The sequence below is a fragment of the Phoca vitulina genome, unplaced genomic scaffold, assembly GCF_004348235.1.
Source record: "Phoca vitulina isolate PV1807 unplaced genomic scaffold, GSC_HSeal_1.0 scaffold67, whole genome shotgun sequence".
NCBI classification, from domain to species: Eukaryota; Metazoa; Chordata; class Mammalia; order Carnivora; family Phocidae; genus Phoca; species Phoca vitulina.
The window spans coordinates 5,700,933-5,720,679 of NW_022589770.1; the positions used below are offsets into that span (position 1 = coordinate 5,700,933).

At 34.7% G+C, this 19,747-nt stretch overlaps 1 protein-coding gene across 12 annotated transcripts in view; it reads left to right on the forward strand.

Annotated features, from left to right (window-relative positions):
- Window positions 1–17,682, forward strand: part of ZDHHC21 (zinc finger DHHC-type palmitoyltransferase 21) — a 64,489-nt gene extending 46,807 nt beyond the window's left edge. For 11 of the 12 annotated variants that reach the window (XM_032392278.1, XM_032392280.1, XM_032392281.1 and 8 more), the window contains 3 exons: window positions 2,712–2,828; window positions 14,017–14,060; window positions 14,609–17,682. In XM_032392278.1, coding sequence (XP_032248169.1) covers window positions 2,712–2,828; window positions 14,017–14,060; window positions 14,609–14,741 — 294 coding nt within the window. In that variant the 3' untranslated portion in view covers window positions 14,742–17,682. The remainder of the gene's footprint in view (window positions 1–2,711; window positions 2,829–14,016; window positions 14,061–14,608) is intronic. The other variant, XM_032392283.1, reaches the window with a different exon arrangement.
- Window positions 17,683–19,747: the final 2,065 nt, after the last annotated feature.

Consider the following 19,747-nt stretch of genomic DNA (forward strand, 5'->3'; position numbering starts at 1 on the left):
ATTTGGATTTAGTACTGAAGATGTTAAATATGTGTGTGTAATCTTGGAATGCAGTTGTGTTTTGAAAATGTTAAGAGTGATAAAAAGAAATTTCTCAAAGTATTTTACTGTTTTACATGAATACTCTTAAATATAAGTGTGCAACCAAGTGAATAAATGTAATAGTAGAATTAGATCTTACAGTCTTATCATCCCCAACATTTATAAATTCTAGGTAGCAAAATTTGTTTAAAAAAGCTTTTCACTGGGAGAAGAGAAGATGCTTTTTATTTCGTCATATATGGTATATTTTCTACACCAAGCTCTACTATTACACCATATGTGCATTTCTTTTCTTTTCTTTTCTTTTTTTTTTTTTAAAGATTTTATTTATTTATTTGACAGAGACACAGCAAGAGAGAGAACCCAATCAGGGGGAGTGGGAGAGGGAGAAGCAGGCTTCCCGCTGAGCAGGGAGCCCGATGTGGGGCTCGATCCCAGGATCCCGGGATCATGACCTGAGCCGAAGGCAGACGCTTAACAACTGAGCCACCCAGGCACCCCCCATATGTACACTTCTGAAATTCACCCTACTCTACAAAATTATGCAGTGAAAACCACAGAGCTTATGGGAAGATGGAGGCACAACACTCAGAAACTTTGTCAGTGACACTCAGAAGGGTCAGAACCTAATACAATCAGCAGCACGGTTTCACACATGTTAAATAGTTAAGGAATACATAAATACGGTACCAAACTTGACACTTTATCTTAAAAGAGACCTGCCATGTTGCTGTGGCAGTGGGCGTGAGATGGGTTACAGTAAGTGACATGCTGGGAAGTAACAGAAGGAGAGTCATCTGAAATCGGAAAGGTGTAATAGCAGATGTGGATGAGTGAGGCTTCTAACACAGGATCAGTTGTGGTAGTCAGTAGGTGTTCGGGTGTACGCATGTGTTTTGTGTATCCCCATAGGCCTTAATTTAGCTGGGTGCAGTTTTCCATGTTCATCTAGGGTTTCTCGCGGATGAAATCACAGTAAGCAAACACAGAATTCTTGCTATGCTCAAGTTGTTTCATGTATGGACCATGTTGGAACAAATTTGTGTTTTCAAACAGCATTATAGCAGAACTTACTGCACTGAATTTTTTAACTTTTTTTTATTACGTTAATCACCATACATCACATCATTAGTTTCTGATGTAGTGTTCCATGATTCCTTGTTTGCGTATAACACCCAGTGCTCCATTCTGCACTTAATTTCTTGTATCATACGTAGCTCCATCTTTTCATCTTTACATGATTGGTAAGGACTCTGTGTTAGGCTCTTTTCACTGAGCATTTGAAATGACTGCCTAATATCTGACTGCTATACAGCACCGTAAGTGTCTTGGTGGAGTTTAAGTTTTTCCAAGCCAATGAATTGAGTGGTTTGGGTGTACACTCAGATTTCTGCTTGAGTCTGGTGGGTGGTCACTGTGATACATCGAAAAGCATCAGTTCTTTTGTTTTAAGCAAGCTCATTATGTTCGGTGACCTCCCTATTTTATTTTATTTTAAATTTATTTATTTGACAGAGAGAGATACAGCGAGAGAGGGAACACAAGCAGGGGGAGCGGGAGAGGGAGAAGCAGGCTTCCAGCAGAGCAGGGAGCCCGGACCTCCCTATTTTTGAATTTGCTACCAGGATACCTTTAAGCCTTAACCTGAATCACTGTTAAAAAAGCATGTGGGTGGTTATGTTTTGGGGGTCCTTCCCATTCATCTGTTGCTTCTGTCCACTGTGGAAGTATTATTGCAGAGTTTAGCAGCTGTAGGTTTCCAGAACTCCATCTCACTCCTCTAGTCTGTCTGTTTGGTAACAGAGTAAATGAAATGCTTCTTGTTTGCCTGTCTTTCCGCCACTTTCTAGGGTTCACTCTCAAGACACTCATTTTTATGCCCTGAGACAGGAAATCAGCTTTCCCTCACAGCATTTACATGTCTCCTTCCTGTCTAGGCATTGCTTGATGTTTCCACAGTCTTCTGCATGCATCCCTGGTAGAACATAGATCACACTGTTTTGGAGTTTCATAAAATTGGGTTCTCTCTCTAAATAAGCTGCAGTTTTTTCAGGGTATGGACCATATCTTTCTCATTTTTACTTTTCTATTACTTAGCACAGTGCTTGGCGGTGGTGTTTGGGTGGATGGATGGATGAATGAAGTAGGCTTAAAGAGAACTTGTCCACACGATCCTATCATTAATATTTCCCCCTTACTTTGACTAAGTCACATAATCTCTGGGTATCTTGGTCACCTGAACTTTAATACTATGAATCATGCTTGTGCATTCAAACTCTTTAGCAGTATAATAATAAAATTTCCTTTTGTGTAACCAAAGATTATATATGTTTTGTTTGTTTTTTTTGGAGGTTTCTGTTTTGTTTTGTTTTTTGTTTTTTGCTACAAACAGTAAATAAGTGTGGCTAATTTGCAACTTTAGGATTGAGGTTTTTCGACACAAGAGTAGTAAAAATCCTATTTTTTGGCTTCCTACTATGAATTAAAAACAATTATTTTTGAAATTTTCAAATATTTATATAATGATTAAGTGGAATAAACTCAAAAGGGGGACAGTATTTTTTTAAGGAAATAAGGGGCAGTGTTATGGGTTAATTCTTGACTGTTATTGCAATTATAAGTAACTTTTCAATTTGTTTTTAAGTCTGTCTTCTCTCTTCTTCTTATAGGACCTCTTTGTTGTTAGACATGAATTGGCCATAATGAGACTAGCTGCCTTTATGGGCATTACTATGTTAGTTGGAATAACTGGACTTTTTTATACTCAACTAATTGGCATCATCACAGTAAGTATATTTTTTAATGTAATGTATTTATGAACACATTCACTAATTATGAGCTTAATTCTAAGAAGTGACAAAAAGTTTAGAAATTAAAGGAGAAAATTACCACATAGTCATTTATATATTTTCGTTTCCATATGCCTGTGTAATTTTAACATAGTTACAATCAGTGTACAGAGTATATATACAGTTTTGTATCCTGCTTTTAAAAATTAGCGTATTTCTATATGCCTACAGACTCCATGTTTATAGTTTTTAATAGTTGGATATACTCTGTTTACTGAATATACCATATTAACACTTTGCCTGTTGATCAGCATCTAGTGTGTAATCTTTTTTTCTATATTACAAATAACACTGCTTTGAACATTTCTTTTTCCTCTTTAAACAATTTAAGACTATTTAAGATAAATTCCAAAAAATGGAGGTGCTGGTTAGAAACATTTTATTAGTGATTGGGTCTTATTTATTTATTTTTTTTGCATGTATTTATTAGCCAAGTGGGATTTATCACAACAGAGAAGTTCAAAAAGTGAGAAAAATTATACTGAGTAAGGATTTAAAAGTTTGGTAATATACTGCATTGTAGAAGATGTAGGCTAAGGTTTTCTCATACATCGTTGATGGGGGTAAATTGGCATAACCTTTTTGAAGGGTTAATTGTCAGTGTGTATTAAACCTTAAAAGGCACAGTCATTTTGATCAACCTCTACACATTTGTTTTGTAGAAACTATTTATTGACGTGTGTAAATAATCAGGTATGTTATAAAAGATCCCCATTGTTATATTATGTATAGCATATTTTTGTGTATGTAAGCATAAGTGTTTACCAGAATATGTTCAGTGAAAACAATGTATAGTGAGAAAAAAATGTTATCGAAACTTACTATAAAGTAACAGTAATCAAAAAAGTGTGCTACTGGCACAAGGATACGCATATAGATAAATGACATAGAACTGAAAGTTCAGAGATATATGTATGTAAATATAGTTAACTAATTTTCAACAAGGGTGCCAAAACTATTCAACGGGGGAAAGAAAAGTCTTTTCAATAAATGCTGCTGGGATAACTAGATATACACATGCAAAAGAGTAAAGTTGGACCCTTACCTCACACCATATACATAAATTAACTCAAAATGGATCATAGACCTAAGTGAGGATCTAAAATGATAGAACTCTTAGAAGAAAACATAGGAGTAAATTTTGGAGTAGGAAATAATGTCTTAGATATGACACCAAAAGTGCAAACAACCAAGAAAAAAGTAGATAAATAAAACTATAAACTTTTGTGCTTCAAAGTACGAGATCAAAAAAGTAAAAAGGCAGCTCATGGAATGTGAGAAAATATTTGTAAATCCTGTATCTGATAAGGGGCTTTTATATCTAGGATAGAGAACTCCTGTAACTCAGTACTAAAAAAAAACCCTAATTAAAACATGGCCAAAAGATATGAATGCACATTCGTTCAAAGAGGTTATACCAATGGGCAACAAATACATGAAAAGATGCTCAACATCATTGGTTATCAGGGCAATAAAAATCAAAACCATGATGAGGTACCACTTCACACACACTAAGATGGCTGTAATAAAAAAGATGGTAACATAAGGTTGGTCAGGACGTAGAGGAATCAGAACCCTCACACACTGCTAGAGGGGATGGAAAACAGTGCAGACAGATAACAGTCTGGAAGTTCTTTAAAAAGTTAAACATGGAATGATCATTTCATTCAGCAGTTCCACGCCTAGGTATATCCCCAAGAGAAATGAAACGTATGTCCGTGCAAATATTTGTACATGAATATTTATAGCAACATTATTCATACATAATAACCCCAAACTGGGAGCAATCCAGGTATCTGTTAGCTGATGAACGGATATACAAAATGTGGAATATCCATATAGTGGATCTTATTCTGCCATAAAAAGAAGTAAAGGACTGATACATGGATGAACCTTGAAAACGTTATGCTAAGTGAAAGAGACCAGTCACGAAAGGCCCTGTATTTGTGTGATTCCATTTACATGAAATGTCCAGAATAGGCATTCTGTTTCTACAGAAAGGAGATGAGTGGTTGCCTAGGGGTGGGGAGCTAGATAGGTAGTGGTGACTAGCCTCTGAATAAAACTGGAAGAATGCAGTCAGAAATGGAGGGAAAACGTATTCTTGTATGACCTGTGTTTGCATACTTAAAAGGTTCTCATAATAACCTTTCCTCCCTAGGTTTTATAAGAAAAACATTAAACACACAGGAAATTTTAAAGAATTTTACAGTGACTACCCAACTACAATTAACATTAGAATGCTTGCTTTATCTCATGTCAAAGTGTCTACCATCTATTATATGTTTCGATACATATCAAAATAAATTGCAGGCAGCTAATTGTTCACCATGCAAATCATTAATAGAGCTAAATGCTTGTTTACATTTTTTTCCCCTTCATGTTCTTATTGGCTGTTCATGGATTGTATAATGTCTGTTTAAATTATTTTTGTTACTCAGCTTGAAATATTTTCTAATATCTTACGACTTCTCTAATGATGATAAATAACATGGTATTAATAATAGTGGTGAAGATGAGAGTAGGTCTTTGCCTAAAATCTTTTCTCTACTTTTATACTAATTCATAATTACTTTATAGTCTGTCTATAAGTCATGTCAGAATTGCCAGATTATACTTGCATTTTGTGAATTTTCACTTTTGGATTTACCAAAATCATTGGTATATATTTATATCTCCTGGAATAAGAATTCTCAGATTTTTTTTGATTTCTTATGATGAATGACTGGAAATGGACATTTGGGACATTGCTGCTAAGAGTACAAGTTACTTATAAGGGCTGTTGGGGTTTATAGCTGGGGGCAGCAATTTCCTTCTCACCCAGCAGCCTCAGAAGCTTGAGAGAGAGGAGTTTGGCAGCAAAAGCTTCAAAATCTTTAAGAATCCCCACTCTAAAATTTGAGTGTTCACTTCTGAGTTGACCCTAAAATTATTTATTGAATTTCTTGGTTTTTAAAGGATGTGTAATATCAGATTCTGTTCTGACTCTATTCCATATTGCCAGCATGTTAATATTTTTCAAATTGCAGGATTTTTTATTTTGCTATAATACAGAACAGCATTTCATTGTCTTAAGATGGGGAGGTTGGTTCTGATGTTTTGATATTTCTAAAACTAAGTAGAAACCACATTTGTTCTATAATGCTTTCTCCAAAACTTTCATTCCTTTCTGTATACATATAGTACCCTCTCAGAATACTCTGTACTAGACAGTTCTGATGTCTGTAGAAATTATATATTCGCAAAACATTCAAAAAAGAATGCAGTGTTAAGAGAAAGTATACATTTGTTAGTCCAGTCTTTACTCACTCTACTTCCTCTTGAATCCAAGCGCTTTGAACAATTACAGCAAATTTCAATTCCATTTACCTGGGCTTTCATAGTGACCTTCTAGCATCACTCTTTTTGGATTAAAAAAAAAAATTCTTTTAAGGTTTCCAGAGTGTACTCTTCCTCACATTGATTTAAGGCTCTTTAAGGCTTAATTATTTAAGGTTGTTAAACCTCAGTATTAATTTTAAATCCAATGAATTATTAGTATTTAAATAAAATAAAATATATTTTAATTAAAGTTAAAAATATAGAGATTTTGCTTACTTTTTTTTAATACAGTATGCTTGCTGTTTTCATTTTATGAAAAAATTCAGACTATCCACAGGAAATTTCACACCTGGGCATGTTTCTGTCATAATCTGAATCCATGCATCTCCCACAATGTGAAAGAAGTGATGAATTTGTTGGGTAGCATAAGAAAGAAAAGGAGGAGAAGGAATCACAGTAAATTTAATCCTTCCACTGAAGTCTTCCTCCTTCCCCTATTCCTGCACCCAAAGACCAGGAGGCATTTTGGGAAAACACTGGTAGGGGTATTATTTCATTATATAAACTATGTCATTACATAACTTGAATATAGGCCTCTTAGACAACAAACAGGCAAAACAAATGCTGTCTTTTTTAGGTTTAGATTGAGGCTTTGAGGAAGCAGCACATCCGTTTTCAGTAATTTTTTCCCATTATTCTTGGAATAAATAAATCATTTCTGTCCACTTGAGAGGGAAGATCCTGTCTTCTTATTGATGGTAGAAGGTAACAGGATAATCACAGTGACGACTATCTGATGTTTTAGATTTAAGCAAGAGCAGATTATCTGTGACCCAGATAAAATAACTAGAAATTAAATTTAAAAACAGTGGATTTCTAATCTCATTTCCAAGGTTAAAAGATCTCAACTCAACCAGATGTTTCTGTGGAATAGACTAATCTTAAACCCAATTTTAAAGGATTACCTTTGATTATTTTCAGATTTAATTTTAGACATATGTTTAAATATATGTTTGTACATTTTTACTAAAATTAATATTGAAGTTAAAATGTTTCCAAAGCAACCTGCTTTGAAGCATTCTTTATTTAGGGAACAGATTATTCTAATTACTCCTTACTTAGCCTGCTTAGCCTTTTTCTGTTTGTTTCCGAATGAAATGGATAGTGATGTTATTAATGTAATTGATGTTGTCAGAATTTCTCATTGAGCAGTAGTTCACACACAGCCAAGAATAATGTCCATTCTGATGAGCACCAGTACTAATGGTGCTGGATGACTGTGTTAGTCATGTTTTCAGTCCCTGGGCTTGGGGAGAGTTCATCAAGAAGCGCTGTAGCAGCTGGTACAGCGCCTTCTGGTGAGCTTCTGACAGTGAGCTATTGTGTACCGTGACAGTGCTCTGACAGTTTATCTAGATTTTGTATACAGGCGTTTTTGTTTTCTGGGCACCGTGGAGTTGATATAATAGCTTAAGCTTTTGATGGAGTCTCTGGAGCATAGTGCTTTTCTCAGTTGTGGTGAGGTTGAGGGTAGGGTGGGGAAGATGTATTTAGCTGTGGTTTTCTGCTTTAAATTCTCAAAGAAAAAAAATTGAGCTTTTGCATTTGGTCTCACAGGTACTATTGTTGGACTCTACTCAAATTGCTACAGATAGCTTGAAGTAAAGCTTTTCAAATTAAAAGGGGGAAAATGTCCCTCCCCACCACATACTGACTCATGATTACTTAAATAAATACAGAAAGAATCTCAAATGCAGGGGTGACTTAATTTTAACTTGGTTATCTCATGCAATGAAAAGTATCTTATGTTCAAAATGTTCAGTTAGTTTAAATGAGATTATCTATTAAATAGCATTCTCATTAATCAGACAATTAGTGGGCTTACCTGCCTTTTAATATGTACCCAGAAATATAGTCCTGAGATTATTAATCCTTATAATTAAATTTTGCCAAGTATCCCACTGAATCAATGTGGTGAATTAACATCATTCAGTACGATCTCTGTACAAATTATGTTTGGTTTACTCAACTCCAAATCAGCATTGCAAATATGGAAATCATTGCTAATTATGCTGAGCCCAGCTCACTTTACATTTTTATAAAGGGTGCTCTGTATAGCATTTTCTTTGCTTTTCTGAATTATATTTTTTGTTTAAGAAAAACAAAAAGAATTTCTAATAGAATACTTCTGGTTGTAATATTATATGAAATATCTTCTCAGTGGCTTTTAAAAACCTAGAAGAATCATTAAGATTTTAAGTGCCATTTCTTACATGCTTTTAATATTATACACAAATATTGGCTAATTAATATTTCTTTGAACTTTGAATATGTAGAGAACCTTATAGTACCTAGGTTCCCCTTTACCAAAGAATTACTAAGTTACATTGCACAGTAATATAAAAGCATTCTTTTAAAAAATGCCTGCTAGCATCAAATTTATTATGTGTGGGATTGGATTGCTCTTTAGCATAAACATGTTCCTTTGTGAAAAATATATTTATGTTGTGTCATCTCTCTGGCTCAATGTCGTAACCTCCTTGTATTTCTGATAAAATTACAAGTAATTACAAACTATTTAAATCTATTGCTAGAAGTTCTTCCATAGGAATACTCCATTTTAATTTTCTCAAAGCATTACTGATTGCTTGAGTGATTAAATCGATGCCTTTTTTGGTAAAGAAGCTAAACATGTAAGAGTTTTCATTTTACTTGCATTTTTACCCAAACATTCATTTTATTTTCTCATGTTCTGAATCTACATGAATTTTTGGTCTGACTTTAATACATTACCATAGGATTGGAGAAAATACTGAATCCTATATTTATAGTTAACTTGTAGATCTTTCTCACAACAATTCATATACTTCTCTGTCACATTTTGTCAATATATTAGTTACTCCCTAAATCTTAGCCAGAGAGGCACATTAGCCCATCTTACCAGTATACTGGTAACCAAAAATCTTATTGAAAGTATAATTTTGTATGAAAAATGTTTAAGAGTAGTTGACCTGGAGTGTTGATTGGGAGCATAGTTTCCAGCTGTTTCAAATGTTTAGCATAAGGCTGACTTACACAATGTGTTATTGTATGTAACCATTCTCTCTGGCATTCTCTGTGTATTTCTGTATGGTTATCTTGTATACTTGACTGCTTTCACTAGACTGTAAGCTCCTTGATGCTAAGGATTGTGTTATCATAGGTCCGTAGTAGATTTTTGATAGATGGATAAACGAGTAAATGAATCCTGGCTTATGTGCGTAGTACTTATTTTTTCAACTGGATTGTAAGCCCCTCGTGGACATTGGATTTTATCTGTGTAGTGTCCCGTTGTCCTTGTCATTTTATCTTTCATTATAAAATCCACCTTTTAGAAGTTATATTCTGATGTAATTGAGATCCTATATCTCTAAGCCCTCTCAAAAAAAGAGTGTAGTAGGAAGCAATATCAATAAAAAGCATAGCAGGCAATATCAGTAAAAAGTAGGACTGCCATTTATTGAGGAGTTATTAAGGGCTCTAACATATATTAACTCATTTAATGCTACCAAAATCTATGAGTAAGGAGTTATTATTTGAAAATTGAGATACAGAGTTTTAGTAACTTTCCCGGGGTTTTGTACAGCCAGAAAGTGGCTTGATGAAGAGAAATACAGGAATTATTTTGGAAAGAGATTTTCAGTGACTACACATAAAAGCTCTACTGCCTTCTCACTTTGGCTCCATGACTGATTAAATGTTTATGTGAACTCCAGGTCTCTGATAAAAGAAAATAGCTGGTCCTCTGTTGGCGATAGAGGCTTAAGGAACCGATTACTTCAAATGAGGAATATAGTGACTCCTGGCTTCAAAGGAGGAGAGAGAGCTGTGATTAACAGGAAATGTTCTCTCTTTGGATTAACAGGAAATGTTCTCTCTTGGCTTAAAGAACCGATTATTTCAAATGAGGAATATAGTGACTCCTGGCTTCAAAGGAGGAGAGAGAGCTGTGATTAACAGGAAATGTTCTCTCTTTGGATTGCAACGAAAAAATTAAGGACTCGTGCTATTTCTGTCCGTGTCCAGTGAGCTTAGTGCTGCAAACATATACTGAGTACCCACTGGACACAACATATGCTGCTAGGTGCTATGCAAAATAACAAAGCTGCTGTCCCTACATTGATAAGAGGGGCTAGGAAGTCAAACAAAAGTCTGTCTTAGAATTAATAGGCATTAGTAATAGATAAAATAGGTATATAATCTCTAGTTGTGAAAAAGTTCCTAACTCCAGATTAAATCAACAGAATCACTGAATAAGGTATGTGCAACAGAGTAAAGTAAGAATAAAGAGTGGTAGGCAGTCATCGAGGTTAGATTGAACTGTCTTTGTGTCTTTGTGATAGAATGCTCTTAACTTGCATCAGGTTTTCAGTCTGGCAGGTCTAGAAACTCCATTTTGAAAACATTTCCAGAGTTAGGTCCAGAGGCAGTGACTCTTAATTTCAGACTCCAAAGCGATAGTCGTATAAACCAGATTGACTGTTTATCCTCCTATGTGCAGTCGTCAGGTGTGCCAAAGGACTTCCCAGCACATTCTTTCTCCTGTACGACAACATATATGGCAGTGTTGCTTGGTGAAAATGAACTCAAGGCAGGATGAGTCAGTTGGATGGATTGTATCATCAAGCTGTCTATTCCAAGAGGGCCAGATTCTCAGGACTGTTAACCAGGAAATGTCTGGTGATAAATTCTTGCTCTCTGGTTCCCACTGCTCCTAATTTTTCTAACAGACAATAAGTACTTTCCTCTCCCTTTCTGTTAGGAACTCCCCCCACCCCATTCCAGATACAATCTTATTGGGATAAGTTGGGATATTTTAACTTATCTTCTTAGACTGAACCTGAAAGATCATTTCTTAGGGTAAGATCAGCCAGCAGAAGATAAAGTATCGGTTGATAAAATAGGCAAGGCCCATATAGGTCTTGCTGTTTCCAGTTTATTCTTTTTTAGCAAAGAAACTTTCAGTTTTTAAAATAAGAAAGCAGGGGCGCCTGGGTGGCTCAGTTGGTTAAGCGTCCAGCTCTTGATTTTGGCTCAGGTCATGATCTCAGGGCTGTGAGTTCGAGTCCCACTCTGTGCTGGGTGTGGAGCCTGCTTAAGATTCTCTCTCCCTCTTCCTCTGCCCCTCCCCAGTGGCTTGCATGTGCTCTCTCTCTCTCTCCCTCTCTCTAAAAATAAAATAAAATAGGAAAGGATTTTCATATATCTCTTAGGCAGATTGATGGAAATCTTAGATATTTTGGTCATTAGACCCATCATCGTGACATAAATATTTTTCTGGAGGTTAAGTTATCCTGATTATAGACAACATACTATAAAAACTTGTTTCTTATCGTTCTTTGAAGAACGAATTTTTCTGGATAGCTGAGTTTTATGTATAGCTAAGGATTTATAAATTATATTTATACTCCTTAAAGATGGCAAGTATCTTATTGGTCATTTCCTGATGGTCACTAAAGATTGAATCGTTTATGCTGAATGAAATTATCTGCACCAAAATCTATTTTAATTATTTTTAGTGTGTTTCTTTCTAAAATAGTCCACATTTCCCTGCTTTGCAACATATGCAAAAAAAGTATATTAAACCTCATTTGCCACTTTTGGCACTAACTTGTGGTTTTCAGTGTTCTGCCATTAGTAACCCTCTCTCCTCCTCTGGTTTGCAGTTCCTGTTGTATTTACGAATGGGATAGCATGTTGACTTGTGTTGTTCTGAGCACGTTCTATAAGTGCCAAGGACGTGTTTGTGCCATGTTTGGCTATTCAAATACAAATTGTATTTTTTTCTTATAACAGTATTCTTGATAGCGGAGTTTCAGAGAGAGGTAAGCATTTGCTATTTCTAGAGGGGACAAAATAGTCTTTCTTGGCTAGCCTCACAAATCCTGTTCAAAAAGTCATGGTAAACATCACATTCTTTGATAGAATAAACCATCTGTTTATAATGACTTAACAGGTACTATTCTACTTATTTCTTGAACCAGATTCTGGAAAGATGTCAAAAGCACTTGGAAGTAAAAGCTTTTCCCACATGAAGTCTAAATCCAAAGTCTTTGAAGTTGATTCTTTTATTACCACAAATAAGTACCTCAAAGTTTTAATCAAATTGTAAATTTATGCATAGTAAAAATTTACTATACTAGGTGTACTAGTCTGACTTTGTAGTTGTCTTTCTTATCCCGACATAGTTTGTGAGTATTATCCACAATGTGATTTGAGGCCATTTACTTACACGTCCTAAGAGCACTTACAGACCTCTGTCTTGTCTTTTCCTTCGCCTGGTTGCACAAGCTGCCTTCATCGTTTGGGGGCAACGTGTCGCCCATCAGTGCTAAGAACCGTTCAGATGACTTCATTCACTTTCCGTACAGATGTGGAGCTGAGGCCCCGCTTTCCTCTAAGCCCGTAACCAACGTTCTCATGTATTTGCAGACTGTGTTGTCACAAAGTAAAACGTTATTTTGAGGAAATTATGCAACAAAACTGAGAAAAGTTAATTATAAATAGACTTGTCATTGGACACCATGAATTTCAAAGCATGATAGGAAAACTAATGAATATGGAATATGTGGCTAATCTACAGTCTTGTCACAAATTCCCAGGAAATGTGGAAATGAAACACTGCTATTGGTGACTTTGTCATCTAACAAAATAGATTTTTTTCTCGTATGTGGGCTAACAGTAGTTATTCAACTGTTCATACATCAAGAACTTAATATTGTGAGCTGTTGATGTCACTGCTGTAAGGAGAATTTTTTAAAGTCCGTGTTTTTTTATTAGTACCATTGGAAGAGAGTCTACAGCCGAAGTTCTTGGGATTGGAGTTGCTATCTCAGATATCTGCATGAATAGTTCCTTTTAATAACAGTGTAGTCCACCTGCCATATGTGAGCAAGCTCTTAAAGTAGAGGATAAGAGGAGGAAAACTTCTCTTACGTTCTTCATATATTTAAAAGAACATATTTTCTTTTGTAGTACTTTGAAGTATGTTTAAAATGTAAATATATGTCTAAAATAAGATGTGTGATTTGTGTTTTGATTTTCTGGCTATTACTTACCATCACAGTTTCTCAGCCTCGTGATGGATTTTCTCTTAATGTAAATGAAACCAGCATGTCTAAAAATTGTCTTCTCTTTGTTGAATTGTTTCGCTTACATACTTGTGTTAGAGCTTTATAGAAAACATATAATAAGAAATTGTATTATTATGAAGATACTGATTTTTCTGTTAAAGAAATAGTTTCACTTTACTTTTCAGAGTAATCGATGCTGTAATATGGCAAATGCATAGATTGCCTTGTTGGATTTGTGTTTGTTTATAGAAATCCAGAACCAGTAGCCCTCTTCGGCTCTTGGCAGTTTTCTGTTCATTAGTGCCTTTAATTCGTCATTTTGGTATTTATTTTTTAGTGCATATTCACTGACAGTTGAATTAAAAATAAATCCTAGACTTTTAAAAGAATTATCAAAGAAAGCAAATGTAATAGATATTTTAATAAAGTGAGACTCCTACAATTTTTGTGAGGTTTTGTAATTGAATATTTTTTTCTTTTTTTTTGGGCACAGTGTAATGTTCATTCTGTTTTTGTCAAGGGGATTTCAGCAATGTATGTGGTTAATTTAAAATTCTTAGTACCCATATGTAAACTGCTTAAATCTTTAGAATATTCTCTGAATCTGATGAAAAGCCTCATAAAGTAGATATAGGATAAAGCCTTGATAACTTTGTTCCATCTGAGTATAATTTTTCTTTAATTTTCGATAGGATACAACGTCTATTGAAAAGATGTCAAACTGTTGTGAAGAAATGTAAGTATAAATGTGAAGTCCGTAGCACTCTTTATTTAAAACTGGAAACAGCGGGCCACATTTGAAAAATGTGTGCATGCAGTGGAAAGATAACATAATGATGGCTTTTACTCGGGGCCCTGTCTAAGGCCTGAGCTAGACAAGCATAATCCAGTCTTCCAGTAGGGGTCTTCAAGCCATGATAGTTTTCAAACAAAATAAGTACTGATCCTTCTTGTTCCTTGTCTAACTAAAGTAAGTTACATTATTTGTCCCGAAAGTACATCAAAAGAGATTTGCTACTGAGTTGTTGACACACATTCTGTTAATCCCGAGATTCTCCTCTGCTTCAAAAGTTGCCGTAGGTTGATTGACGACACAGATACAATATCTGCTATCCAGAGTTAGAACTCAGCTGCATGCCATAATGAAAGAAAAGCTGTGTTTGTGATGCTGGGACACAATTCATCAGAGTCCAGTAATGGATCCCCAGCCAACCTGTATTGTTTTAGCTGACTGAAGTACGCCGTGGGAGTGCTGTCTTTCACTAATAATGCTGTCTTCTGTAGATCGAGGCCCCGAAAGCCATGGCAGCAGACCTTCTCAGAAGTTTTTGGCACTCGTTGGAAGATCCTGTGGTTTATTCCTTTCAGGCAGAGGCAACCACTGCGAGTTCCCTACCACTTTGCCAATCACGTCTAAACAGATGGATGGTGGGCACAGATGGGTCCTCCATGCTGGAAATGCGTTACAGGTTTTCTGATAATAGAACTATGACAGTCTTCAAGTCAATTAAAATCCACCCACCAATCTTAGGCATCATAATGTGCCCCAGGCTTTATTTTAATAGTGATCTTGATCTGTTGTGGGACTAATACGAGATCTATATTTAAGTTTTAAAGCATGTTTACTTTCAAATTAGCTTTCCACAGGGATTTCTTTAAATGCTTTTGTGATTAGACCCCAAAGGCAGTGATTGAAATAAAATAATTGTACATAATTTTTTTTAGTACTGACAATGTTACAGATTTTAATTTATGGGAAATTTCAGATGTTTATTTAGATTTTTCACTCTTAAGCAGTACTAACCAAATTTGAATTTAATTCTTCGGGTTTACAAAAGCTGATACATCTTATATGTAAGTTTTCTTTTTTCAAATACATCATAATTTAAATAGCAATACTGCCTTTTACATGTGCTGCAGGATTTTTTTAATGCAGTATAGAATTGAACAACAACAAAAAACCAAAAACAACAACAGAAAAAGGGCAGTGTTTTCTTAGAAGTAGCTCTCTCATGCTTTCTGTTTTTCTCTTCACCAAAAACAAAATAAAAACACCACTAAAATAAAACACCAACTACCTACCTTATTTTAAAGGAAAGATGAATTTTTTTCCATATTAACTTTCCCACTTCTTTTCCCTGTACTGATGTAATTATTGGTTGTTGTTAAAATAATTGCTCCAAGGCAGAATTTTTGACCACACGGACATGTATTCTATTTTACCCTAAGATTTTGATGAGCAAAAAGGGTAGAGAATTTGCAATAATTCCACAGGTACCTTTTCTAGTACTGTTATATTAGAATACATATGTTTTTAAAATGCTAGTGTACTAGATAGTATACAATGTACAGCATAAAGAGGAATATTGTGCTTTTACAACACACACATGTATATATACACTTTTTACTTTTATTTACCTACTAGTAGATCTAAAGTTACACATTGAAGGTTTATATGTAATAGATATTGGCCAACTAAATAATGAAATTTTATTTATAGGAAGTTGCTAGTAAAAATAAGTAACCTTTGTGTACCTATAATCACCCAAATTGAAATGAAATTTTAATCGGCCAACTGTAGATTTGGATTGAGAGACCTTTTGTTAGTAGCTAATGTTAAGAAATGACCTTACAACAGGAAAACGTAATGATCTATATTTATCATTAGCTTATACAAGTTTAAGTTGCTAATGGTGATGGTCTCTTGGAAAGCATAGAAGATTTGTATGAAAAGACGTTTAGCATGCTTTGAAAAATTCAGCTTTTACATTTTTTTCCATTAGAATACTGCAAAATCCATATATCTTTTTAGAAAATGTATGTCCTCACGGTCTTTGCCTTGAAGAGAAGATTGAAGGGGTCTGCTGTTCTTGGAGCATATCAATATTTTCCTTTTAGTTAGTTTTGAGAGTCAGGAGTCACACCTGAGAAATCACGAAACCGAAGATTTCCATTGTCAGCCAATTAACTATACTGTAGTTAGTTCTTTCAGGAATTGTAAATATCTTCTCAAATAATTGAATAAGCTGTTCTCAGAGATATAAATACCATGTCTTTTATGTTCTGACTGCAGTGCTTTATTAAAAATTTAGAAGTGGCAGATGAAAATATTTATTGGTGCTGATAAGATGCATAGTAAATTTAATACGAGAAGTATATTTATAGAGCTTAATGAACCACAAAATTAGTATGTTCGTGTCAGGCAACTGGGTTGGGTTTTGTACAAGCTAACATATTGATCAAATTTGGTCTGGTGACAGAACGGTTATAGGGAAGTAATGTGTAGATACATAGATGGATATCAGTCAAATGCCTTATGCTGTATACATTCCTGTCAAATGAGAACCTTGGGAAAAAGCAAAGCCAACTCTAGACCCCCCACTAAAGAGTTTTATGGACATATTTATACTTCAGATAGTAGCAGTAGCTACCTTAAAGGTACACATCTGGGAGGTCCTCAGTACCAACCTCTGCCTCAGCAATGAGAGCCAGAGGTGGTCTCTTTCCCACTCCAAAGGTGGTTTTTGTTTTTCTTAGATACACCACTTCTAGGCACATTTTCTTCCCTCCTTTCTCTTTACCCTCCCTGGTCCTGATCCCGCTACTTGATTCCTCTTAAGTTACTGGGATACGAACTGATACACTAGGCAAGGCATATATTTATTTTGTTTGAACGGCAGAAATGCTATATATCAATCTATTTATATAAGAATCTATATTAAAGCATATCTATATATATACTTATGCTGTAACTTTCAGTATTCCCAAGTTAGCACACCTAACTGGATTTATAATTCTTGTGCCACGACTTGATGAAGGAACCAACTGGCAGTTTCCTAGGGAGTGCATTAAGTCTAGCTGTGTTCTGGCTGCGCCCTCTTTTGGCTAATTGGGGTAATTATACTGGCTCTAGAGATTTACTGCACCACAATTAACTGTATAGCCTAATTCTGAACATGCCAGAACTTAGGGGGAGTGCATGTACAAAAATGTAAGGGTTTATGAAAATCAGTGTGTTCCAGTTTATGATGGCAACGTCTAGTTCATATAAGTGTGATAACTACTTTGCTTCATTTATGTATATTCTTATTTTCTTTTACTCTCAATTAGAAATTTCTATCAGATCAGGATAAACAAATGTAAACCACCTCATGAATTTTATATTAAACGTTACTTTGGCAAATTAAGTCCTTAGGATTAGGAAAGCCATTACCTAAAATGACCAATTTATTACAAACCACAGAAACTTATTGTAGTTACATCAGCAAGTACCTAATGTGTTTTAATGAATATAAAAAAAAAAAATACGTTTAGTTTTTTTAATCTCAGTTTTGGAATGACTTTTGTTTTTTAACTGATTCTACTGCATTGAAAAAAATAAGAGATTAATAATTCTTTCTATACTTTTCTTCATTCTTTTTTAACTCTCCTATTCAGAGTTATAGCTGTAACTTTAGTAGTCTTTGTGTTATGTATTTTGGATAGCCGTGAAAATAAGTAGTGATGTTGAGCATTAGAAAATAGTTATGAGCAGTGGGATTACTGATGTGATCTGTTTGTTGGAAGAAGTATTTCCTTACAAACATTCCATTTTGTTTTAAGCAAAATATATGTTAAAGGATGCTTTACATCAGCCAAGTTTGTAGCTGGGCTTCTGGAAATGAAAGATTTTTAGCTAGATGCTCTAGGTTACACCTCTCAAACAGTTATATTTGTTGTTGTTCTCTTCTGCAAACAAACATGTTTACGGGCCCAAGATTGCGGGCAAAAAGTGACTGAGTTCAGAATCCCCCAAACAGTAGGCATTCGGTTAAAGAGCTTTTGGTACTTTGTAACCAAGACATATAGTTTTAAAATATGTGAAGGTGTTCCATTATAAGAAAGATACTATTTTGCTTAAGAGTTGTATTAAAAATATTTGTGGTTAACATAAGAGATAGCTGTATTTAACATTTTAGTTGATGTATTAATAATCTCTTTTAACAGAATAAAGCATAGTTTACTTTTAATAGTAATGGAATTAGAGCACATAAACATATATAATGTTCAGTATAACAACTAAGTTAAAACTTCTGTTAGATTGAACATCAGTGAATTTTTGCTAATGCTTAGAGGTATTTTTCTCTAAGGATGCTGGCTAGTTATAAATATTCATCATCAGGCTTTTTCAAGTCACTTCCATAAAAGTAATTACTTGAAGGTGTGTTTCACCCAAAAGGATATATTATTTCTGAGTGCTAATTATGAAGACTTAGGTTAGAATAACACTTCCAACCAGGAAATGTGAAGTAATTTAGACTATGGCCACACAATTTTCTATGTATTAGATCAGAGGGCAGTTTGTGTGTTCTCACATATGTTGCTATAAAATCAGTGTGTCCAGCCCTGGTTTACAATGGCATTCATGTTAACAGAGCTGCTAGTCTCTGCCTGGACTTTTTTCTAGTCTCTAACTATTTCCCTTGTACTTGATGTATTATCAATAGATTATCCAACTCAAGTTTACTAAACTATTGCTGCTTCATTAAATAAATTTTGACATCACCTCTAATATATGTAGATATACCTAGAATTTATTTGGGAAAGCTTATACTTACAGACATTAAATAATTTACTAATAGATACAAGTATTAGATTGTTTACCCAACCTACTCTTGCTTTTGAAAATATAACTATTGGCAAATGTAGTTAGTCATATACATTTAGTATAGTCTACTTGCTAGTGTTATTAACCATATGATTAACAGTTGAATGAGTGTATTATTTAATGTCCACATTTGTTACCTTTTACTCTAAGAATCATCCTCAGTTTATCTATAAATCAAAAATTCATTATGCTCTGAATTTAGCCGTTCTCAATTGAATTCTAGAATATTCTATAGTAGAATGTGAGGAAGTAATAGGAGCAACTTGCTTAAAGTAGTTTGACCCCATGTTGTTATTGTTTACATCAACCAGTATTTAACATTTCTGCTGCCTTTGGGACAATGATGGTTTAATTTCAGGAAAGTGTTTTCTCTGATGTCTCCTTTCATTATCATTGTGCAATTTTTAACAACAAAATTTACTACATTTTTGTCTGTTCTTCAGATGTTGTAATACGTCCTGCTAGTGCTGATTTGAAACAGAAATAACAGTGGTATTTACAATTTTCAGTTGTTGATATTGCCAGTATTTTCCATTATCATTATATATATTTTTAATATTGTATGTCCTTTTCCCCTTGTCCACCATAGAGGGCAGGTACAAATGAGTAGTGAGTAGCCAAAATTGGATAGAGAGAGCAGGGGAATTTACAAGGTTGGAGAGAAGGCTAGACAGGACAGTGGGGATAAGCAGCATCTCAGCAACAGGGTTGATGGGGTACAGCCTCTGTGACATCAGGAAACTCCCCCTGGCTACAATCATTTGAGCCTTATCTCT